Genomic DNA, 25,891 nt, shown 5'->3' with positions numbered 1-25,891 from the left:
TTATTTTACTTCACTTCACTATTGTATGAAATGTTATGATGTGAAGCACTTTGAGTCTGCCTTGTGTATGAAAAGCGCTATACAAATAAAATTGCCTTGCCTTGCCTTGCCTAACTGTTGCATCTAATCCTCTTTTGGCATGTTTGTAACTTTCTACCAGGCGTGTGGTGGTTGTGCTGGATATGGAGATCCTGCAATCAGCCGAGGAAACTGGAGGGAGGATTGGGAATCCAACTTCATATGATACAACAGGTATTAGTGTTTTTAAAATGTAGTTGGGAACGGTGATAAGGAGCTTTTGCAGTTCTCTCATGGTGGTTGTTCAACTTGCAGGTAAGAAAGGCTCTCCGCAGAAGCCCAGCTCACGTCCTTCTGTGCCGACATCCCCTTCGCCGGCAGCAGTACCCAGATCCTCCACCAGTGAGTAACACGTCGAAGATTTTGTATGCTGTTACGTGCTTATGTTTAGTAATAATAACAATAACGGTGCTGCTACATCTCTGATACATTGATCCCATTGTAGTCAGCCAGAAAAATCCAATAAACTCTGAAAGGAATATCTAACAAATGTTAGCTTTCAGCACAATCATATTTTGGAAGATCTGGTGGTACATTTTGAGTATATTCTAGTTTTTCCTGACTGGAGCAGTAGAATAAGTGAGCCTCAACTTGTCGGTCTGGTTTTCCCCCAACTTTTTATACCGCAAGCAAATTCAATGGAGGTGACTTGTGTCTCTCAAGCACAGACTCACTGATTACTGCACTGACATTCTAGCTATAGCAAGAATATACAACCGCTAAACCAGTGCCCTCCGTGTACAAGAGAGTACTATGAGGCTGATGTAAAGTAGTACACAAAGAGAAAATCATTTTTAATCACAGGAAAACAATGGACACAGAGGCCCTCAGGCTATTATGTCATATAGATTTATAGTGCTCATTTACTGTGCCGATTAAAGCAATTAAATACGTCACTAAAACAAACAAGTTCAGAGTTCTTAGCAAAGTTAGATGTACTGAACTCAAGCCAACGACAGTTACAGTTGACTTGACATCACAACATTAAGTCTGAACTGAAGTCATGTGGAAGGAACTCCTAATGTCGTGCTTTATAGAAGACCAATCCTTAATAATGACTAATAATATGAAGTCGCAAAAAACATTAGGATGCTTAAATTGAACACAATTTGGACGGATATATTGGACGTATGACGGTTAGATGAGTTATGTCTTTTGCAGTTGACCTCTGCTTCCCAGAGTTCATCCTTCTCTCACATAGCAACATATTATATTTAGATTGTTTACACTGTTCATTAACCGTTTTTAAACACTAGTCAGAATTCAAAGATAGTTTCACAATAACAGGACATTTAGGAGCTTGTTAGATAGTTTTGGCCCATTTATTTGAGAAAAGCTAAATAAAAAAGAGGTCTTATGTAACCAGCAGAGGGAGCCATCCACCTTTTTTTTTTAAAGACAAGTATGCTCATTAATGAGTTGCAATTATTATTTTTTTTCCTCAATACTGTTCTACAGCCATCATTTTGGGCCAATTGTTTTGGTCCAATTTTCACTCTCATTCACGGTACCACATTTTAACCAGCACTGTGGACTTCTTTTTCATTCCTTTTGATATTCATAGCTCTTCAGTTATGCGAGGATGTAGTCTGAGTGAGTTCAGAACTATATTTAATGGCAAATGAATGTAAGAACGCAGTTCCTTCAGCTGAAACCTGCTTTTTTTTTTTTTCTTATGACAATGTGCACTTTAATCAAACTTACTGCCACGCTGTCAGTGCAGGAAACGATGCTGCCCACCGGCCACTGCGGCTACTAGACTCCATAACTCTCACCTTTCACTGTTTTACCACTAGCCATTTTTTATAACCGAGTAGGACATTCAAATAATGTGTGTCTTTCTGCCAAAATGTCTTGTGCCATGAATCATGCCTAAAGTAGCCAGTGTTTTATTGGGTCTTCTTTTATTAGCTTAGTCTTTGCTTCGTTCACTTGTTTTATACCATCGAACGCTCTTAGTATCAACATTGATTCTTGTTATGTGGCAGAAATGTACCCAGTAGTCCTCCTCAGTGGAGGATGTCGCCGTGTGGGTGGATAATCTCTGTGTGTGTGTGTGTGTGTGTGTGTGTGTGTGTGTGTGTGTGTGTGTGTGTGTGTGTGTGTTGTGGCTGAGGGAGCTTGTGTAGGCTGATGGTCCTCCCGGTTCATGGCTTCATGAATATTGTGGACTGAATCCCTTTCGTAGTGAGTGAGTGAGAGATAATTTGACTGAGCCACGATAAGGCTCAGACTGCTTCAAGTTGTTACCTCAGAGATTCTTCCAGATCTCAAGAACCTGCTGTTTAATTGTCAATGTGGTGCTCCATTCCTCTTAAGAGTTAAAAACCTGCGGGATCCTTAACATCTCAAAGGATTTTCTCCTGCTGAATGGTTAGAATTACTTCTCTGTCTAGTTGTGAATGGTATTTGTAATAAATTAATACATTGGTATGCGTTTACAAGATTGCTACGTGCTACGCAACAAGTGATTCCGATGACCGGGAAGGCTTAATGGACCTCACTGTCCTTCAGCGACACGGCCCTCCTCGTATGCTCGCTCCTCCCAGCGGGGGAAAGCCGGTGTTTGTATTCACGGGACGTCCTTACTCAGCGTTTCGAGAGGAGGTTTCTGATGAAACACAGCATCGCGACTGATGCCTGCTGCTCCAACAGCAATTACAGGTCTATTGCTTCGTCGGGGCGAGATATGATTAACATCAATCGATAAATGTGTTTTGTTGAGAGAACAAGACAAGATGCTGAAATCAAATCAGCAAGTTGCCTTTTCAAAGACTGCAGGTACAAGTCTGTCCAAGCTGGGCTCAACCTAAACATCACAGGACTAATTAAAAACTGCAACTGTGCAGCAGAGATTCCCTTAAATCTGAATTGATTTAGAAAATGCTGTCCATAAATCACATGTGATTAAGCGTGGATCTAATCAGTTTTATTTCCTGGATAAATATTACAAGGTCGCAGCTGACATTGGTGCTTTTTTGTTCCTACGAGTAGTTCACTCAATCGAAGAGCGTTTCACTTCCACTCCTTTTCTGTCCCATCGCATAAGCCAACTAATCGCTAAACAGAATCTGATTTAAAGGGTGTAAATCCACACTGGAGACACCTGTGGTTCTACGCGTCTCGTTTGCGCCAAAGCCTAACATCTTTGATGATGACCTTGTGTACTTCCCAGGTCAAGGGCTGTAAGACGGGGGAGCGAGGAAGTGGAGAAAGTGTAATTAGCTGACGGGGAAGCTCTCGCTCTCGGCTCCAGGGAGCGCCGGCTCCGTAGTGAAGCCTGACCTCTGTCATCGTTGGAGTGGGAGGAGGTGGTCGCGGAACATTTTTCTTTTCTCTTCCTCTGCTGACAGCAGAGTTTGAGGGAATAATTGAAATGTTTTTGTCGGTTATTGTTGTTGCCTTGGACGCCCTGTTAAGTCACAAGCAACATTGTAACACCAACACGTTACTCACAATGTGAGTATTGTAAAATGCATTTGAACTGTCCCGTCTGGCCGCGTCGGGTGCAGAGCCAAAGGTCATGACACGTTCGTCACTGACAGTTATGTGTTCTTCTTTTAAATATTCATCAGCAGCAACCCTTGAAATAGACCACCTTCAAATTGCTTCGCAGATGATATTTAAATTCCAAAAGGAGATCTGCTCTCGTTGAAGTGCAGTTAGAAAAAACATTTAATTATTCATCACAAACTATTCTCTGCACGTTTCCTCTGTCCTTACGCCGCTTTCCCTCCCTCCGTCTCTCTCGTAAACACACCAGCCTTCGTGCTCATTTTCTCACTTACTCTACGTATTAGCTTTTTTTCTCTAATATATTTCAAATTTTCACTCTTTCTATGGTATACCACCCCCCAACAGACACACACAGACACACAATTCAAGACCCATCGTGTGTTTCTCTCCTTTAGCTTCCTCCCTCTTAAAACACTCCATCCGGATTGCGTGTGTATGAATATTGATGTTAATTACTCCTTGCCTGAAAATAGCTGTTCAATCTGTAATTTCCCCAAGGAAAGTGCTCATGAAACACACACACACACACACACACACACACACACACACACACACACATTTGAGCATAGCATACACCTACAAAGAAGTATATCATCAGGTGAGTATTTGATGTGCTCCAGAACAGGAGTTCTTATCCGAGGAGTGTTCTATGTGAAATGATCAGAATCCGCTTTATTCGCTGTATAAGTTTTTTCATACATGAATTTTGACTGCGGTTACATTTAGTCTCTATTTCAAAAACACAGTACATACACAAAAGAAAAGTGAAAAAAAGTATATATATATATTTATGAATAAAAACAACAAATAAAACATAAGTATTTAACTATACAGTATAAATATATATGCAAAATCTTGTTCTGACCACACCAGAGGACCAACTGTTTAGCCTCACCGTCTGTGCGCACACTCTTCACCGTCCCTGATGAGGCAGACAAACCTCTGTGCCGTCTGTGAACTTCAGCAGTTTGACAGTCGAGTCCTCTGAGGTGCCGTCGTTGGCGTCAAATTATCCCTGAAAAATTCTTTCCTCAAATGCTGTTCCACAAAATGGCCCGATTGTGCCAAAATGATGTTTATTATTTGAAAAAGTTATTTTGCCTGAATCACAGCAGGTGGGGCTGATGTGAGAATAAACCTTTGGGACTCAGTGGGCTGTTTGAAACTCCTAAAGTTTTCCAGCATTATTATCCGTAAAAAAAATTTAAAAGATAATGAGTTGTTTCTGAAACCGAAAACCCATTCGAATTTTTTACTAGCTGGGATATTTTTATTTGTTTCTGATATGTGATATTTCCTTTTTGGTCACAATCACATCTTACCGAGATATATATATATATAATATATATATATATTAGATTATATATATATTATATATATATATAATTATATATATATATATATATATAATATATATATATATAATCTACAACGGGATGTCTGGTTGTGAACAAGAAGAACAACAGTTTTATTAATTTGCACAAATTGATGTTAATTGGGGAAATTAATAACTACTGGGAGATTTGTGGGGAGAGTTTAACTTTCTCCGGCTCTTTATCATTTTGGCAGCTGTTAACACAATGAGGTTCCAGCACTGTGACTAATGTTTTATAATCGCTGCGACATTCTTCTGGAGTTTGTAGAGGCTACCCAACTGTTAGGTATGAATATCAGATTTTTTGTAATGCTTTTATTCAGTTAATGAAGAAAGTTGTTTAAGAAATTGCCTAAACTATTATCATTTTTGCTCAAGGCCACAGTCGCCACCAACAGAGCTGAATTGATCAACTTTTCCTAAAAAATAGATTGATCGATGTGCTTAATTGTGTTACCATTTAGTTGTCAGCTTGAAAACTTGTCAACTTGGAGTACTCGTATACACTAAGTATCTCACGTTGTTTCTCTGCAGCCCTTTCTTCTCCCCGAGTCCATGAGAAACATTTCGCGGCAAAGTCACCCATGAAGGCGTCAAATACTTCTCCAAGTTCTTTGGCAAAAGTGATGCCAATTTCAAGCCTCAACCCCTACCAAAGCAAGTAAGTGTAAGCGTGGCTGCCTAGTTAAGCTAACACTGTGTTCCCTCTCCTGCTCATTCATCGGCGAGTCATTTCCTGAGACCATGTGACTCCACTTGCATGTTTGCTGCCTTTTCATAGATGTGTGTGTGTGTGTGTGTTAGCCCATCGCTATAAAAAATAGATGACCTTGCCTTAGAAATGACACTTCAAGGGCAGGTACTGCAGTGTCTTCAAGGTCTGCTGCTGAGGTTCTGATTTTGTTATTTTGCTCGTTGGGGATTTGGCCAGACTTTTTTTTCCCCTTTCATTTGTTTTGGGTCTCGGTCTCTGACCTCAAAGTTGGCCACAAAAAGACAAGATGTTAGTTCTCCAGATTGGGGTAACGGTACCCTGTCATCTCTCCCTCCACCTACGGGCTCTGATAATGTGGCCCTGTTGGAAATTGCAAGCTGTAAAGATAACTGTGCCTGCAGGTGTTTTACCAAACTGATGACTGTTCTAACTTTGAAGTTGGGGACTACCTGCAGAGAGTAAAACGGATGACTTCAGCAGCTGTGGCTCCTGCACCTACGGTAGCGTTAAATGGGAAATGGAAAGTGCGGTTGTGTGTGACACAAAGTGTTTAGCAGAGTGGATCATATAGGGCTGCTGCATATGTTCACATGGTCTTTTGATGGCTGTTTGCATGTTCATCTCATTCCATTCTGCTGGTTAAGTAATGGCATCTAGAGCGGACTATAATTGGCTCTTGGCTGCCGTAAACCTGTAGCAGTCTTATCCCTACTGAGCAGGGGACGGCGTTCACTCTGGGCCAGCAGCTGCTCTCGTGATAGGGGATTTAATTGCAGGCAAAGTTATGGTATGAATATCCTCCGCTTCACAATTATCAACACAGTCAAAAGGCTCATTGCTGCATAAACCCGCCGAGCTTGGACGGCTGGGAAGAACAGAACAAGAAGCACATTTTAAATGCAACCAGGAGTTGGCAGATGCACCAGAGTTCACTCTCTGAAAATAAAGTTGCTTGATGCCTTTCTTTCCTCTGCCTCAACTTTAAAAAGACATTCAGACAATTTTCTTTTGGATTATTCTACTGTGCATTTGTGTCTGACATTGGGGGACAGATGTGGGCTGAGTTGAGTGGTGATTAACCCCAAAACCAGTGGCTCTGCACCTTCCTTTATTGTGTGGGTTGTTGATACTTACACATTTGTTGGTCAAAGTAAGCTTTTAAATATTTATTTTACGTATGTTAAGTGTTCTTTGTGACTTTGCATAATGATGATCTAGTAAACATCTTTTGATATGCCCACTAATCACAGGTTAGGTTCTTGGTCAGTAGGTGTTTTTTTTTTAGGTGTAATATTGAAAATTTCAAACCCAAATCATGTATATGTTGTCGTTTGTTGACTCATACTTTGTGAGCACTGATTCATTTGACAGTTTTCTGCTGCTTATATCCATCAGGTGGACGATCAGAGCACGCGTCACCAACAAATCCAGTGTCCGCACCTGGAGCAACTCGAGAGGAGAGGGCAAGCTCTTCTCCTTTGAGATAGTGGACGAGAGTGTGAGTAAAGGAGTTGTGAGGCCCGCATATCTGTCCATGTGCATGCATGTCAACACATGTCACACATGGCTGTATTTGCTTTTACCCGGGAGAAGCAAAAAGTTGTCTCATGGAAAATGTGCTCGTCAACAGGGAGAAATCAAGATCACAGCCTTCAACGATGAAGTGGACAAGTTTTTCTCTCTAGTGGAGCAGGGCAAGGTGAGCAAATCCCACTCGCCCTCATGCATCCTCACTCGCTGTGATAAAAGCTTCTTTGAGACCTAAAAATGTTTTTTTTACAAATTACATTTCCGATAACTTTGATTGCTTCAAGGAAATGGTTGCACCATGTAATTTCTTTGATGAGATTGATGCCAGTAACGCCTCAAATAAATGTATCCCAGGTTAAATAGTACATAATAAACCCTCCTGTAAAATCCTCTCATGCCTGCAGGACGTCTGGGTAGTGAATGAGCCAGAGGCAAGTATTAGAGGATTTTGTGGAGGGAACTCATTAAGTGCTTTAATATTTTACTGAACTATATATGTTTTAGACATATTGAGTAGATATATGAGGCATCGAGTATGCTGTAGGGAAACCGTGTGAGAAGACTTCAAATGTGATGGGTTTGTATTGTTATGCTGTTTAAGTGTTGGTTTAAAGCTATTTGTATGCATAGGAGATGTCTGCCAGTCTTGTAGGCTGTGTCCTCCCTGGTGGACGGGTTTACAGATAAACAAGTGATACAAAGATTAGAGTTGTATGGGTCCCTGTAATCACTCCTCCTCTCTCTCCTGAAATTCAAGCGATCCATTGGAAGGTATTATATTAGAAGATATTGGATTAAAAACTAATCTTGCCAGTGCATTCTGAAGTTTGGCCAAAGATAATAACATTAAGCCTATATAAGTCAGTATCTTAATACTGGTGGTGGTCATGTGAAGGTTTATACCCAGCGTTGTGTTTTAGCAATGTAACTACGACGATGTGCCCCTGAGGCGCCACTCAATAAGGAGTCTGTGAGTAGAGATTTCATTCAAAAAGGATTATAAATCCAAATATTTCCACTCTATTTGAGGAAACTCTGAACGCCTAAGCTGCGACTGCACCCTTGGTCAGGGCGACCTTATCTGCTCCAACAGCCCCAAAGGAGCAGTGTAGAGCGCCGGCCGTCAGCTGGTCATTTTGGAACACGCTGTAATATTCACTAAAAGGCACAGCTGGCCGCTTATGTCAACAAACCCCAGAGAAGCCGGGATGAGGACACTAACAGAGCTGGAGTGACTTCATCCGCTGCCCAGATGCACATTTCTCTACAACAGCTTCACACAGCAAATGGATGTTTGTTGCTATATTAATGATCTGAATATCAAATTTAACACGCCTGGAAGAACCTTGACGGTAGTTAATGAATCGTCTTTAATCCAAAGGCTGCTTTTTTTCTCCCAAAACCTTGTGTCAGTAGGCATCCGCTTTACTGTCCTTTTCAAGAACCCTCCTTCTCCACCTCCATCCGCTGTTAGATAACTGACAGCAATGCCGAATTCTGACCTTGCTGGAAGCCTGCAAAGCAAATTTGATCTAATCATTTTATGCAGTAGGATCCTTCAAATCATCATGAATACTAAGGAACAAGTGTTGCAGTTAAATAGAATTTGTAAAAGTAATGCTTTCCCACTTGCAGAGTTGAGTACTCACTATATATTGCATCCAAGTTGTCAAACAAATAAAAAGAGCATTAATAAAATGATTTCTGCAGATGTTGAGATATATCAACATTTTCAAGTGAGCACTTTGCTCGGGCAGTTGTTTGGGTTAAAGGGGGCGGCGTTCAGGCCGCCCGATGAGAACATGCCCTTTCCATGTTCCTATATGTTAAAGCTGCTGCTCAACTCCGTCCGGCCCGCAGAGCTTAATAACTCAATTAACCCCAGCCATCATTTTGTTAGTCCCCCTGGCTCAGGTATCAGCCACTCGCAGTGACTCGCAAAACCTGCCGCAGTTCCAATTTGCGGCCTCTGCCCTCCGAAGATAAATGAAGGAATGAATCGGTCTTCCCTTCGCTATCCGGGTATTGACAGAACAGGGAGTGGGTGTGACTGGCTCTGAGCTGGCGGAATTCTTATCACATTAGTTTCATGCTCCTATCTCTGTGTGGGGTAAATCGGGTAGAGCGAGAGATGGAGGAAGGGAAGGGAAACGAGTAAGCTGTAGAGAGAAACTCGCAGGCAGAGAGAGGGGATGTCGGGGAGTTGAAAGTGCAAATGAGGAAGTGTGTGCCTCGCATATTGAGTGTGAATTATGCTGTTTAGCTGACTCGCTCTCAGCTGCTACTTATTTTAGGCTGAAACAGAGAAGTGATGGGCCTGATAGAACAGTTACACCTTGTGCTTTTTCTTTCTTATTGGAAGCTTATGGCGGAACAGAAGCTTTGTTGCAATAATGTTTTTATCCTTTCCGGGACCCAATTTGATCCCTCTGTTGTCTGATTAGGTCGAACTCTAACGGCAGCTCACGCTGCTCTCTCGCTCTCTGTAGGTGTACTTCATCACCAAGGCCACGCTGAAGGTGGCCAACAGACAGTACACCACACTGAAGAACGACTATGAGATGACCCTCCAGGCCCATTCATCCATCGTGCCATGTGACGACACTGGAGGCATCCCCGCTGTGCTCTGTGACTTTGTGCCCATCGCCGAGTTGGAGAACAGAGAAAAGGACTCCGTCGTTGGTAAGAGAACAATTTCCCCCTGTGAGAAACTGACTTTTAAAAAAAAACAACCATTTACCGATGAAAGGACAATTTAAAGTCCCAGCAGAATAGAAAGTGGAGCATCCTCAGCTTCTGTACTGAGTAATCCCCAGTGATACGGAGTATTTGAGTGGTGTACAGTAACGAGGGACTTTGATCACTGTGGCTACAGTTTCCTGCCTCGTTGTGAAAAGTTGCAGATCGATTGGATGGATGTTATCGATTGCCACTGATTTGATCTCAACTGTAACAGTGAGTGAGCTAGTAGCAGCACCACAGCTGCTGTGGTAGGAGCAGCGAAGGGCTTTGAGTTTATTTTCACATGCTCCTATAAATACTGAGAAACATGGATGGTCCTTTTGATTTTGTGGCAACAACCAATCAACATTCTGCGTTCATCGCTCAGATGATGACACGACTCCCTGTCGCTCCAAACATTTTAAACAAACAGTTAAAGATAGAAAATGAGGGTGATCCGGCACAGTTAATGTATGCATTTTCTGAACGATCGTAGATAATAGGCACATTTGTACCACACTCCTGAATTGCCGTCATGTATTTTACATAGATTATGAAAATCATACGCAAAGATAATTTAGTGCAGTAGTCGAGTAGTCGAGTCAGGTGAATAAAAGGCTCACATTGGTTTCTGTACGACGACTAAAAAGACTCGATACTGTTTTGCTCCACACCTCACTCAACTTAATAGACTGCAATACATTTGTTGCTTGTGCATTTACATGAATACACACCCCTAAAATGTCCAGCTGAAGTGGAATATTACGTTGGTTGATGTTGCATTTTTAGCATTTATACATTTTTGCATATTGTAATGAATATTACATCTTACTTTTTAAAATTCTTTTTACATAATCATCCGCATCTATTTTTAAATGATTATTTATCTGTCTTTGCAAAAAACATCACCTTGTTCCTCTCTTTTACATCTGTTGACTGAATAAATGGACTCAATTCCTAATATACAAACCCCGAGGATCCAGCACACAAAGGGTCAGTAACCTTCTACAAGGGTCGGGGTCGGGACAAAACCGGACCAAACAAAGAAGATGAATCTTTTTCATCACCTTTCCTAGTTGTTTTCTCCTGGTTCAGACTCCCACACACAAACGCACTGATCATGACCGCTGACAACATTCTGTTAACTGTTCATGTTGTTCTGTTAGTCTATTGTCTTCTGTCTATTGCAATAATAGAACATAATAACAAATTCCAAACCCAGAATTGGGTAAAAAGAAAAAACAACATTTAATTCATGTTGATCTAATCAATATAGTTGATGTAATCAATACAACTCTCAATGAGCCAGTTCATAGTGAAGAGGAAGCGATTTGAGGTGAAGTTAAATGCTTTCTAAAGCAAAGCGGCCCATGACTGACTAATATGAAAAGCGGTCATAGATATTTTAGACGACAATTCTAGCCTACAGTAGAGAATTTGACACTGTTTATTGCTACGGAGGAATCTATTCAACATCGACCTGAAAAAGACCTTGAGGCAGCAGTTGGTACTCTCCTAATTCGACCGAGCTGTACAAGATTATGTGCCAAATGACACCAAAAAGAAAATCTTCTGTCTATTGGCAGTCATGTTGATGATTACAAAACATTTAATTTGTAGTAAGCTTTAGTTCTATGGATTTCATTTATTGCAATGTCATTTTTTTTTAAACTTCATTCCGATGAGCGGTTACCACCCGGGGAAGAGAGTCAGACTACCGGTGCTCGGACCACAGGGACCAGTATTGTTCTTCAGAAAAAAACAAACTTCTGAATTGTATATTCTCATCTAACGCTCTTTACGGAACTTAAGAACTAATCGGTTTGTTCGGTTTCCTGCTTCGAGATTCCCGGTGTTCTGAGGATACTTGCTGCCAGCATTAAAACGTTTAGGTTATCCTCCAGATCATCTCTTCAGCGTCAACTCTGGCAATTACCAGTCCTGGATGTGGTAGAAGGTAAAAGCGTTAATAGTTAGGCGGGCGGTAGCCTGTTGCAGACCCGGTGGCCCGGGAGGATTATGACGGGTCGGAGGGGAGGTTGATTCAGGCGTATGGTAAAGAGGAGGGATAAAATAAGGATGATGCTCGTTGTGCTGTTTTTGTGAAGGTTAGTTGCAGGTTGTACAGGAGTGTCTTATTGGTGACGGTGGCAGGTAAATGAGGACGGTCCACGTAACGATTGGGGTTGAACATGAATGATTCAAAGAGTGCTTTTGGTGTTCTGCTCAATATTTCTGTGACACGATGCACAGTTATGACAATGAGGGCGTAAATTAAGACAACTTGCATACTGGTTTCTGGCCTGTATGTAAGTTGAGCAAGTTTCAATTGTTTTTGTTAGCCGAGTCAATACAGTGTTTTTGGTTCAAATACCAAAATCCAACTTTTCTGCCCCATTACTTATGTTTTGAAAAATGCACACAAAACATGCTTTCCTGGATCTGGTTACGCATTCTGATGCAACCCCGGAGATATCTGATCCCAGAACATATAATCATTCACATTGCCTAAAAAGTGAAACCACCTCCATGAGCACAGTTTGTACACGTGATCACACCAGTAGTTCAGCGCAGTACCGCATCGGTCCAACGAGGGCCGTTGGTTGTTACGTGTCCCGTGTGTCATCTGTTGTCTCTGCATTCTCTCTCCCTCTCTGTATCGCCACGGCCGCTCTTCTCGCTCCTTTGCTTAAAGAGGGGATTATGACATGGTAATGAGAACTGTCCGCCTGTTCCTCTGGCGATAATGGAGTTCAGAGGTGGGTGACATTGTCTCAATCATAATGGAGTTAAGGAGGGCTGAAAGAGGGCAGACGCAGCACGAGCAGAGCGATGGGGGAGGAGGAGGAGGAGGAGGAGGAGGCAGGAGGCAGCAGTTTAGTCAAAGGTGAGCAGAAGTAGCAGGCGGGAGGATGATGTTCAGCGAATGACTGACTGGGTTTGTAAACTTGACCATAATCATTCTGTCATTTTCTGTAACGCCGTGAGATGAGGGACGGAAAATGAGCCGACAGGAATGTGATGCTGTGTGGTGCACTGGTGTTTCACTTTGTTCTTTGTCTTGACCACATTAAGATGCCTACTGTCATTCATTATGTATCTGCCTCATGTTTCACAATATTCAGCGGCGGCAGAGAAACCTAGCGATCCGGCGACAACGGCAAGCTCCTGCAGGCCTGGAAAACAACAATGTTTCATTGATATATTCAAGACATTTGTCAAGTCCCAAACAGTGTGTTTTGGAGAGCGTTTACACTACTTTGTTTGTTTACAAGAAAACTCCGGAGGGCAACCTTTTTAAGTTATTCATCAAGTGAAATGACAAACCCCCTGCTGCTTACAACTTCTTGCATTTAGCCGTTTCATGACAATGGTTCATAAATTTTAGTCAGAAAAAGTCATGGCCATTTGTCTATTATTCAGCCAAAGAACCAACATTGCAACACAAAAAAAGCAATCTAATGTTATTTACAAACTGTCCTGATTTTAATTATCATATTCTGTTTTCAGTAGCCTTGTGACAAGCCCATCTGTTCGTGAATGAATTCATTTGACTTGATCGATTTGAGTTTTCTCTATTAGTCACGGCGGGTCAGGCTCTACACCTTCTTACAGCTCAGCAGGGACTGATCTTCAGTGCAGTAATCCTGAATGAGCTTTTGAGGCCTTGAGCATGACGGGAAACACAAATGAGGGTTGAGTGTGTTTATTGTTATTTGCGGCGTGCGTCTGGCTGTCGGCCAGCCCCTTATGACATTTACGTCAGTCTGCTGTGACTCGCCGATGTCGTCCAGAGTGTCGACTCCGCCGTCTTTCCTTAACACTTATGATACCGCTTCGTATTTACGCTCCACACCGCATCGAGACGTTTCAAAGAGCCCTCCTCGCAAAACAACATGTATTTATCTTGTTTAAGATTATTGTCCGCCCGCATCCATGAGCTGGAAATAGAAGGAGACGTGAAGTGACTCTCTCTTTCCGTAGATGTGATTGGAGTGTGTAAGAGCGCGGAGGACGTATCTCGGATCACCACCAAGAGCAGCCGAGAAGTCTCCAGGAGGGCTCTGCACCTGATCGACACCACTGGCAAAGAGGTTACGGCCACGCTGTGGGGGGAGGAGGTAATGTGATCTCCCTCTTTTTACTCTTTTCTCTCTCTTCAATCTGGTTGCAGAAATATCTTGCACTGAATTGTGTGTTTATGTAGGTGCACATCCATCTGTGTGTGTCTGTGTGCTCGTGTGTGTTCGTGTGTGTGTGCTCTTGCATACAGAGGCTTTTGATTGGGTTTTCTAGGTTGTTAAATCTAGACCGGGCAAATTACCCCTCTGTGACCTTCAGGAGTGTTCTGGACGAGAGTTCGTGGTTTGAGACCGAAGGCTAAATAGCCCCCGAATGTGCATGAAATGGAACTATTATTCTCTAAAGCCATTCAATCTGCGAGAGCTAATCCCTCCTCTTTGCCAAAATCCAGAAATGACTTTCAAATTAACTTGTAGGTTGTCCAATTATAAGAGCAAACTACACCACGTATTACTTTCCGGTCTCTGCAAACTGCAGAAACGGACTTCAACCTGTTGGGAGACAACAACACATCTGCTTTTTTCCGACTGTTGGTCTCCATCTTTCTGTCCTCGATTACTGTCTTAGACCCGCTTTGTTGTTTCTCCAGGCCGAGAAGTTTGACGGCTCTCAGCAGCCGGTGGTCGCGATCAAAGGCGCTCGCTTGTCTGATTTTGGAGGCCGATCTCTCTCCGCTTTGTTCAGCTCAACAGTCATGGTCAACCCAGACTTACCGGAGGCGTTTAGTCTGCGGGCCTGGTGAGTCACTGTGGTGTGCACGCAAACACCAACTCACACACACGCACACACTCAGAAACGTGTGCAGAATTGTTCACTCGTGCCGGTATCCAGTCACTTTATCACGAGCGCCCCACGAGACCCGTTATGTGTAGACATAAGGACAAATCACTACAGATGGAGAGACTCTATCCTCTTGTTGGTGTATGTAAAAATAGTGGGGAATACTTAACCCAGGCTTTACTAATGCACGTGTTGGGAGACTCGTGGCGTGTGCCCCCCCCCCAGTCCCAGCAGGACTCCAGACAGGACAGGATGGATGGAGGGAATAACAGATATTTCTGGATTCCAGGTCTGAACTGCTGCTGTGTGTGCAGAGAAAGAAGGGACATGATAACAGTTCCCGTGGAGGGAGTTTAAATTATGACTCATTAAGGCTGTTCACAAGTCTTGCATTTCTGTGTTAAATGAAGTGCTGGACATGCCCTCCTTCTACAACAATACCGGATTACCCGTGGATATTTGTGTGCGCGTGTGTGTGTATGTGTGTGTGTGTGTGTGTCAATGATTAATAGCCGTGTGTGCGTGTGCTGCATTGGGTACAGCTGCTGTATGTATGTGTTTGAGAGAGCGAGAGAGAGAGTGAAGGGCTCCATTGATTCAGCGGCAATATTGATCTTATTATTCTCTGGTCAACACACTCATCTCATCCTGACATTCAAAAAAAAAAAAAAAGAAGAAGAAGAAGAAGTGCCCCCCTTCCTTTCATTGCTCTTGGCATCCTTCTCTAATCCCTGACTTTTACTCCTCAGCCGTTGCTGTTTGGTCCTCTCTCCAGTTCACAGCAGTGAATGGATTGCAATCAATGTTAATTCACAGCAGACGCTCCTTTTTAGCATGTAGGTCTTCACTTTATAAGACTGAGTGTTCGTCTGACTCTCGTTCCTGTGGCGATGTGGCGCTAAGTGGGATTGCTTTGACGAGGCCCGCTTGCATAATCAAAGGAAGCTGACGAATTCGGTTAATGCTTTGATTAGATCCCTCGGCTGGAATATCAAGGAGGAATCACAGTGCTGCGTGAAGAATTTACTGGGAATATATATTAAAAAAAAAAAAGAATGGAAAGAAAGACAGGCGAGCATTATTTCTCTCTGTGCATCGGCAAAGAAACGCTGTTTATGGACGAACAATTATGTAACTGTGAAAAGCTGATTGAGGAATGCTTTCATTTGTCTGCGATAGATGACCGTGTGTCTGATGAAATGGATCGATGGGCACAGGCGCTGTGGCTGTAAATCAGTTAAGGGATTAAAGCAGTAATCATGTCATGGTTGAAGGAAGGTTTCTTTGAGATAATGGCAGATACAGTGCAGAATCTCCTTCAAAGGAAAAAACTATCTAATAGAAAATGTGACACACCTTCAAACATACACAAACACACAAACTCACTTTTTTCCACACTGTCTTCTTCGTAGAAAGAGAAATATTCATGTTGTGTATGTCTTGTGTACTTTAATCACCTCTGTATGGGAGGATTGTGTTCTCTAGCCCGCTTTGTTTATTATTTGGCTCAAAGAATCTGCTAATACGTTCTGTGTGTTTTCAAATGTCCGCGCTGTAGGTACGACGAGGGAGGCTACGCGATCGACAGCCAATCTCTGACGGAGACGAGGTCAGTGGGCAGCGGAGCGAAGACGAACTGGAAAACGCTGAGTGACGTCAAGAGTGAACAGCTGGGACAAGGAGAGAAGGTGCAGTGCATAGATACGAATGTGTGTGAATGTGTACATGAAGGCGCAAACTGTGGAAGCACCGGTGTCCATATGGACAACCACAGCAAACAGGGTTTAGAGAATCAAAGCGGTATAGCTTTTGTGTTTTAAATACAAAGTTTGGTAGTAACATGGAACAAATACATAATGTTGATGGAATTGCGTGACTCTCGCTCCTTCTGGACCCGTTGCGCTCAGAGGATCCTACTCTGGCTCATGCTTTAGTCTAGCCGCACATTAAGTTTAACCCACAGCTGAAATCCTCTCGAAGCGTTCCAAAAACGTATAGTACAGCAATCACTAAATGAAATAGTCAGGCACGCTGAAAACAACCCCTAAACATTAAATGGGCTTAGAACACTTAACAGTTAAATGGTCTTTGGTTTTAAATAAGAGGCCATCGGCGTAATCTCTATATGGCTGAACAGAAAAGATTTTGTGTGAACAGACATGGATTTGTCTGTCTCATTTGAATGTAAGCGTTTAGTGGAACATAAATCCACAGTCAGTCTTCCATGCATTGTAAATAGAGCTGTTTTAGGCTGCGTCTTTCTTTGACTTCATGGATTAGAGTCATGGTTGTCTTGTTTTAGGGGAGGGAGGGAGGGAGGGAGAGACTGGTTTGAACTACCAAATGCTGTCAGAGGAGCTTGTGAGGACTCAAAGTGAACCGTGTGCTATTTTAACTAGAAGTATGAGTAGTAACTGCAGGTGGTGGTTGCCTCTTATTTTCCTATTTAATGAATTTGGTTTATCGCCAACTCGTCTCCCACTTACAGGCGCTTCAAGATCTGTGTCGTTTTCTAATGAAAATTGTTAATCATGTGTTCAGAGTTTACGAAGCCTATTGGGCAAAACATTACCAGAGGGGAAGTAGTGCAGTCTCAGTATGTGGGAGATGGGAAAAAACATCCCGGCACTTAAACTCCATGGATAGACGACAACAAGGCCACAGGAACTGATAATCTAGGAGTGAAGAGTTTGGTGACTGAGAAAGAAAAAGTGTTCGGTTATCTGACACAAATGGGAAGGTTAATCTGGCAGAGTGTGAGAATGTGTTAACACTTCAAGCTCAGATTAATTTTTTTAATCTTTACTTATTCTCCGTCTTCTCCTTTTTCTCCCCCCGTCCTCTTTCCCTCTGTGCCGCCCACCGATTCTGTAAGTTAGAGTCGGGGAATCTTATTTTACATTCTACCTGTTTACATGTGCGCGCGCGTGTGTGTGCGCGCGAACAAGCCATTTCTAATTAATGTTTTACGGTTTGTGTGTCAGGTTTTTTGGGACTAGCATTAAATTTGGCATGTGCAGCCCCGTCAATTATGTGAAGTAAATTTTCACTTGGTTGCCCTTCCACATTCAAATTATAATTGCATTTAGGTGCCAGAAGGTGACACAGGGATTTGGTGTAATAAGAATGAAAACTATTTTCAGTCAATTAGGGGTGTGTGTGTGTGTGTGTGTGTGTGTGTGTGTGTGTGTGTGTGTGTGTGTGTGTGTGTGTGTGTGTGTGTGTGTGTGTGTGTGTGTGTGTGTGTGTGTGTGTGTGTGTGTGTGTGTCTTGCACATAATTTAGTGTTATTGTCTGAGCGCTTTTATGTGCAGGGTTACTCACGCTGCTCTTCGAGGTTCTCCTCGGTGTGCTTAGGGTTAAAACTTTGCCGTTAGGTGTCGGCGTACACACCGGAATACAGAAAAGAAAGACAAATGCAGGGGTTCATTTTGAGTGGTGTACTTGTGATGGAAGGACTATGGTCTGGATCCCGCTGGCTGCTATCCACACATTCCACACATTCTCCGCGGCACCTGATGACGCCACAAGCGCCAAAAAGAACGTGTCCCTTTTCTTTTTATTAATAATGAATTCCTTTTTCTTCCACGTCCGCCCTCCTACCACCTTTCCCCTCGCTTTACCACCTCTTCCGCCTCCGAGCGCCTCAATCTGCCCAAGTCGCGCAAATTGTGATGAGGCAGGCAGGCACGCGGGCGGAAACCTGGGAGTGTTGTTGTGGGATGGAGAGGGCGATGGCTGTTGCTAGCGGTAGGAATTCTCCTAATTAAAAGATCTTCTGAGGGAGTGTTTCCGGGGGGATCTTGCTGTGCGGCACGGACACCGGGTAGCTAGATGGGTGGACAGATTATGAGGAAGTGAGTCAATGTTTGCTAGCGGGAGGAAAGTGTCAGAGAGCTCTAAGTCTGACTGACAGTGTCTGCAGAGGTCGCGAGGGACACAGGACAACATCAATCATCTCACAGGGGATGCAGAGAACACGGCAGCCTTTTGCCATTCAAAACTCTTACTGAACACGTGTGTGTGTGTGTGTGTGTGTGTGTGTGTGTGTGTGTGTGTGTGTGTGTGTGTGTGTGTTTGGCCAGCGTCCTAGACAGAGCCTTTGATAGACTCATTTGGGCCAACATCAGTAATGAGTCTGGCCCAGCGCTTGCTTGTAGTTGTTGTTTAGAATGAATTTTAGATGCTGGCTGTAACTCAAACATCTTGTTCGGGGCCTGCTCTCCTGGTAGAAGAAATACCTTTTGGAGAAGCTTTGTGGGGTTTTTTCTTTCTCCTACACGTACATTGTGTTTACTGCGTTGTGCCGCTTTCTATCCTTGTGGGGGTTCTTGCATGCAGCCATGTGCGTGCTCCTTCCCCATGTGACGCAGTTTATTTGCTGTGTGCGTTCTTTTTATTTGTATTTATGGTAATTAAATGCTGCACTTCTCCACAGGATGATAAACCGGCATCTTTCCCCCACACACACATATCTTTTCTTTCCTTTTTAGCTGTCGATTTTTACACACCGAGTTCTCCCTCTCTAGGTGCTAATATCTGTTTAAATTAGAGCAACAGCGCTGCATTTTAATCTGATTCTGGTTGACTGTTCACACTTAAATTTCATAACTGAAAGAAGACCATTGTATCTGTATTGCAAAGTTGTGGTCTTTGCATATAACCTTTCATAGTCATGTGTTTGTGTGTGCGCGCACATACACGCATTAGCACAATTTTTTGTTAGAGAGGGAAAAAGGGATTCGTCTCATCTTGCATCTATTATGCATAGAACTCTCATAGTCCTTCTGTGCTCTTTTTAAACCGTTCCAACATTGTTAGGTAGTCAAAAAGAGATGTGTAAACAGCATACGTCTACCTGCTGGGTTGACTGGTTTGCAACAGTTTAAAAAAAATATTCTTTTAATACATCTTTTAGCAGTCAGTATCTAAGTCTACAGCCTAAGCTGCTTATTCATTCTCATTATTAAGACCATTGAAGGATGTCCTGCTTGCACTAGGACAACTTTTTGCTGTTTTTCATGTTCCGTTGTTTTTGTTCAGTTTGGGCTTTGCTTGCATGACATTTGCTGTGTGCTGGAAAGCTATGATATAAGCCTTGCTATCGTGATTATGCAACAATACCATTTTGTTGAAAACAGAGAATCCACACAAAGGTTTGAAGGGAAAATTCCTCTCTGATGTTTTGCAGTGTTTGACTTTTGACCGATTCCACAGCATTGTCGTGTACCGATGCTGCACAATTTATGTACTGATGGTATCATTATCTTTTTCACAGTGACCCTCGCCATAGTGAATGAGAATGTCCTGTACAGTTACTACTATGTATGCCGAGCAGTGCCTCATGGGCTGAACTTGTTGGAACTAGAATTAATAAGACCACACAGTTTTGTAGTTGACAGTTTTTTTTTTGTTCTTAAGTGATGTGTCTTGTGGGCAGGTGAGCTATCTGCTCTTGCACCCCAGCATAAAATAAATCTAAAGCACTGTGTGTGCTGAAATTCTTCAGAGCCAGCTACTACTTTGGGATCCTTAACTCTTGTATTTGAACTTGTGAAACCTCATTGTGTTCTTGCAGCCTGAGCTCTCTGGCGTCTGGTTCGTTTAGCAATATGCAGCCTCCTAAATGACAAACACTTTCGGGTCTCTTCTCCTTTTTTGTTAAACAAACGCGATGATCCTCAACACTGGTACCCTAATTCTTTCTACATCATCACGTCCCTTTTCCCTTTTTTGAAGGTCAATGTTAATTAGCTGCTGAATCAGACTACCCAGTTGTCCTTTTGACTCACTGTGATATTACAGTTGCAGCACCAACATTTTCGATAATTACGGTTCTATAATTGTAATCATTGTGTATGATCTAGTTTGGTAGACTTTCCATTGTGTCACTTGATTTGCAGGATAGATTTCTTCTCTGCACAATAGCGTGCAAAAGGGGAAGCTCCTGCAGCTTCCTTGATATAATATGGCAGTTTTTATTAATCTCAAACCTCTAATTCTGATAATTAGATTTAATCCTGACCCATTTTGTTTCTCTCCTCTCAGGCGGACTATTTCACCTGCTTGGCATCGGTGCTGTATATCCGTAAGGAGAATTGTCTGTACCAGGCGTGTCCGTCCGCAGACTGCAACAAGAAGGTAGTCGACCAGCAGAACGGACTCTACCGCTGCGAGAAGTGCAACCGAGAGTTCCCTAACTTCAAATACAGACTCCTGCTCTCGGTGAGTGCACACAGTGCGCATCCTTTATGCGTGTTTGTCACACATGCAGTGCCACTGACTTTGAGGAGAGTTGCAACTCGCGTGATCACACGTGCACACTCAAAAGTACTCGGATGAATAATCTCTCACCCTTTCATCTCCTCCCTGCGTCTGACTCTCAGGCCAACTTGGCAGACTTCGGGGATAACCAGTGGGTGACGTGCTTCCAGGAGACAGCTGAGGTCCTGTTAGGTCACAGCGCAGAAACACTGGGACAGCTCAGAGACACCGTGAGACACGCACACAAACGCTACCGCACATTATGTCCTGTGAACAGTTTTACCTGGCTTTGTATTTACGTGTGTGTGTGTGTTTGTGCGCTCGTTAGGACGAAACTGCATTCGATGAAGTCTTTCAGAAAACCAACTTCACAACTCACATCTTCAGAAACCGAGTCAAGCTGGAGACGTACAACGTAAGTCGCACAAAAGAATTTTAATACATGCAAAACAATTTAGTCTGGCAGGAATGAAAGAACATAATGATGCACAGAGGTGCCCGTCATTGTCCTGCAAGCTGTAAGACATGTTTTAATGATCTTTGCATGCAGGAAGACTCGAACCTCATCGGCTGTGTCTGTTACCGACGGATTTCTTTTTTTTTTTTTTTTGTCATCGTACAAGATTCTGTTTTTTGGCTGAAAAAGTGAAACTTTCTGAAGTTTTCTGGTGACTGATGCAGGTCTTTAGCTGCAGGAGGCGGTGGAAGTAATGCTGGCCCCTGTTTCCTGATTTAGTATTTTCATTGGAACGACATTTTTATGGATTGGCAGCAGTTTGATGAAATCTTCACAATGAATACTACAAAGAAAACCTTTTATTGTTTCACGCAATGCATCGCCTTATGTCGAGCATAAGAATTAACTATCCACAAAATGCAATAATATCTTAATGCACTGTGAGTCGGACAACAAAAATCCGAAAATCCTTTAAATTAATGTCACAGTGACAAGGAGGTTGTTATGTTGCCACCAGTGCACTTTAGGTAGCAGAAAACAAATAGAGCTGTGGATTTGTGTCTTTTAATTAGACACTAATTAGCATTTGGCTATTGTCTGTCTAAGCCTAATTAGCTTAATTATTCAGTGGCTAATTTGATACTGGGGGCACATGGCGAGAGTCTTGAGTGGAACGATTGAAATGTAGGATGAGCTGTGTCTCAACCTCGAGAAAACCTTGAAGGAACACTACGCCCAGATCAAATATCATTCTCCTATAGTCTGGAAAATACTGTTAAACCTCTTTTCTTGAGGAGTATTGACATTCAGACTTTAAACAAAAAAAGGCCTATTTTCTGTGGCTGCTGCTTAATGTAACATACAGGGATATTTGTTGCCGTTAGGAGGAATGTTCTCTCACAAAATGAAAGCGTCCGTTTACAGTAAATGTCAGCGCACCACTACGACTCACTGTGAGCAAGAAAAACACGCAGCCTCAGCTAATGCTCCAGGCTGCGATTTTCATTACAGCCCAAAGACGTGTTGGTCAGACCATACAACGGCATACAGGAGATTACGATGGAGCTCAAAGCACGGTTTGTATTCACGGCTGCATTATAGGCGAGGTTGGGATGTTCTCGGGAAATCGTCCCCTGAGCAACATGAGCATCCACATTGAATTTCCACGGATATCGGGACATCAAAATGAGATGAAAAAGAGTAAAAAAAATGTCAAAATTTAGAACCGCTCTACGCTGTTCAAAATAAGTCAGAATCAGTTTAATAAAACGCCTCCGATTTCTACGACCTAGAGCCACGGTTGGTTTGTCCGTTCTGGGCTACTGTGGAGAAGGCAACCCTCTCGAAAAATACGTCACTTAGTTTCAGGATATTGTGCACAAATGAATACATTGTCATGAGCATAATATTTAATTTTTTCCCATCGATCCCAAAGGCACAATAAGCACAGTTGAGAAAAGTCTGTATTTTGCAGTACATGCTGCTTTTTGATGGAGAAAAAGTGAGACCGGTGCATTATTTAGTGCCGATTAGAGCTAGATGACCCCTTCCAAACTAACTAGAATTGTAAAAAAGATTTGCGTCCTAGTTGTCTAATTTATGCTGCTGCTCTGAATAATGAAGCTGCTAATCACATTAAAGATGTCGATCAGAAGTGTGCCAAACACCAGACTCCTGAATAGGTATTTTCAAAGGCGTGTAAATTAAAATCTGTTAATTTCCAGCACCTTTAATTTATTGCCATTATTTCCTTGTGTTGATCAAAAGTAAAAAAAGAGCATCCTTAAAAAAAAATATGCCACAGAGATAATGAGGTCGGAGCAGGTACGTCTTCTGCACAGGGCTTTTTTATTTTCAGCAGGTGTCAGTCAAAGTTTATGTTTTTTTTTTCTTTTCAAAAAGACAAAAAGAAAACGGAAGAGAGGATTCACTTGCTCAGTGCGCCTCTCTACCTCATCTTCAGTTCTCTCCCGTAGGCTTTTGAGTGTAACGCAAGACAAAAAAAGATCCGACACCTACCACAGAGTCTCCATGAAAATAGAACAATGTAATGACGCGTCAGCGCTTATCAAGATTAATGAAGTGATTAATGAAGAGACGGTGAAAGCATATTTTACAGTTGCCATTTGATTACTTGCACAGTTGGTGTAATTACAATTGTGTACAATACATAAATGTACACGACGAAAACATCCGTATTGTATTGTTGTATATTGTTGCGCTCAGATGTTCAAAGGAAAGCATGAAAATGGAAAAGTCCAAGTGCCCTGCCTGCTTTTGGCACTTTTTGTCACTTCTGTCAACCCCGCGTGCAGTGGACTTGATTGTCTTATCGGCGGTTTTGAAAAGATACCAGAAATGTCGGAAGCAGCCGTCCCCCCGCCCCCGACTCGAGCGTCCGAGTGGCGCAGCGAGAGGATTCCAGCCGGTGTTCGGCCATCCAACAAGCATTTCCGTTGAAGCGCACTGGCCCCTTATCGGCGCTGCGGTCCGCAGCTTTGCAGATTGGAGCGTTTCGATGTCCCACACAGGAAGGGATTGTATTCTAAGTCTCGGGCAGCAGCTCTTAGACATCTGTTTAGAAAGAAGAGCATTTGATAGTTGCCGAATCACGCGGTAAACACCAGCCACCAGCTAATTATCAATAATTTGCCTTAGGAGAAGATAAAACATTCCATTTTCTACCTTGATAGTTGCATTGGGTTTTTATGACATGTTCTCTAACCGCAAACCTAAGACCCTCCGTCATATTTCATTAAGAGGGAACCACACGGAGACACTTGCCTGGACGGGGAATGTCCTCTCACAGTGCAGTTATTGGGCTTCAGATCACGTAATGATCCGATTTGGCCTGAAGGATTGGATTCACCCAACTGATCATCTTTCCCGATAAACCCCTTATTTACATTTGTTTAAAAGGCTACCAAAGATCACACATTGACTTAGAATTCTGATCTTCAAGTAATAACTAGTCTTTGTGAGTGTTTGGTTTTCGAGCTGAATAGTTGTTCGTTTGAAATGTGCTTTATTAATAATGTATGAAGAGCCGGAAGGTTTGTGTGCTTGAGAATGTTACTGAAGCGAATGTATGGATTTATTCTCAATGAATACATTAGTGTCAGTCAGGCGTGTGTGAGAACGCCACACACACACACACACACACACACACACACACACACACTTGACACACTCGGTTTACCTCATCAACAAACCACACACTTGGAAGTTGTTGTAAACATCACCGTCTTTTTGCCGTCCGGGTGCGTGTGAAAAAGGGGTGAGGAAATTCTTATGCGGCTGAAGTTCAAAGCCACCGTCTTACAAACATGAACATCTACACAACTCATCTACACACGTCACTTTCTTCTAAAACTCTGACAATGAGCGTTGATGACAGGCGGGTGAACAAATGAACAATATATCTTTCTTCTGACGACGCTCGTTGTGCTCCGTTTTTATTTCAAGCAGGAATGTTAATGCCACGTGACAGGAGATTGCTCATGGCGCTCTTTAAAAAGAATACGGCTGCTGGATTGTGCATTTGATCAATTGTTTGTTTTGTCACATTTAGTGATGGTGCTAACTTTTCAACACAAAGAGGAAAGAAGTCATCAACATGGAGCATACGACAGTGGTTCTAAAGGTCCGTTAGCAGCTGTTTGAGCCTGTGGGAACATGCGGGATGGCATCCGGATATCTGAGGAGTCTGAAAGTGTGTTTATAGAGTTGATATGGTTTTCATTCACATCGGTTTATTGTACTCTTTGCAGTTTAATTATCCAAACTTCTCCGCAAGCATCCTCATCCTCATGTAATTCTGTCCTTCAATAAGTATTCTGTTGTTCAATACGTATTCTATGTGAAGCACCAAGGTAGGTAGGTAGGTAGGTAGGTAGGTAGGTGTGTGCGTGCGTGTGTGCGTGCGTGCGTGCGAGCGTGTGTGTGTCAGTAGTTGCGTTGTGTTAATTCTTCAAGCAAAACCTCACCGTCGGAAATTGAGTCTGCAAATAGGGGTCTAATGTTCGGCCCCTGGGTAATTGTTTTCTCCAGATGTGATTGGAATATTAATATACACACATTCAATTAACCAGCCGTTGTTCACACAGTTTCTCGTCCTGGAAGACCATTATCTTTAAATAAGATGTCATCTTCTGTCAAGTGGGAGCTTTTGTCTCGGCAGCCTAGTGTTTCGTTTTCCTGATGTCCTCGGGTAGATGCAAATTGAAATTGCTAATTGATTAATGATTTGTCGCAGTATTATAAATGGAATTGGCTTTTGCCGTCCTGTCTTCACTGTTTGATGATGTATAATATGAATTAAATCCCGCTGATGGCGGCGGTTGCTACCTGCTTTCTAATGGTAAACCTGTAT

At 42.6% G+C, this 25,891-nt stretch overlaps 1 protein-coding gene across 2 annotated transcripts in view; it reads left to right on the top strand.

The window, feature by feature from the left end:
• LOC120822229 (replication protein A 70 kDa DNA-binding subunit) overlaps window positions 1-25,891 on the top strand; it is a 29,114-nt gene that overhangs the window by 1,963 nt on the left and 1,260 nt on the right. Inside the window, exons 5-16 of one of the 2 annotated variants that reach the window (XM_040181725.2) lie at window positions 161-252; window positions 334-420; window positions 5,504-5,630; window positions 7,080-7,182; window positions 7,315-7,383; window positions 9,704-9,896; window positions 13,920-14,056; window positions 14,608-14,756; window positions 16,357-16,486; window positions 20,847-21,023; window positions 21,185-21,292; window positions 21,391-21,477. In XM_040181725.2, coding sequence (XP_040037659.2) covers window positions 161-252; window positions 334-420; window positions 5,504-5,630; window positions 7,080-7,182; window positions 7,315-7,383; window positions 9,704-9,896; window positions 13,920-14,056; window positions 14,608-14,756; window positions 16,357-16,486; window positions 20,847-21,023; window positions 21,185-21,292; window positions 21,391-21,477 — 1,459 coding nt within the window. Of the gene's footprint in view, window positions 1-160; window positions 253-333; window positions 421-5,503; window positions 5,631-7,079; window positions 7,183-7,314; window positions 7,384-9,703; window positions 9,897-13,919; window positions 14,057-14,607; window positions 14,757-16,356; window positions 16,487-20,846; window positions 21,024-21,184; window positions 21,478-25,891 lie in introns of both variants that reach the window. The other variant, XM_078106542.1, reaches the window with a different exon arrangement.

The sequence above is a fragment of the Gasterosteus aculeatus genome, chromosome 7, assembly GCF_964276395.1.
Source record: "Gasterosteus aculeatus chromosome 7, fGasAcu3.hap1.1, whole genome shotgun sequence".
Taxonomy (NCBI): domain Eukaryota; kingdom Metazoa; phylum Chordata; class Actinopteri; order Perciformes; family Gasterosteidae; genus Gasterosteus; species Gasterosteus aculeatus.
This window is presented reverse-complemented; position numbering and strand designations above follow the sequence as displayed.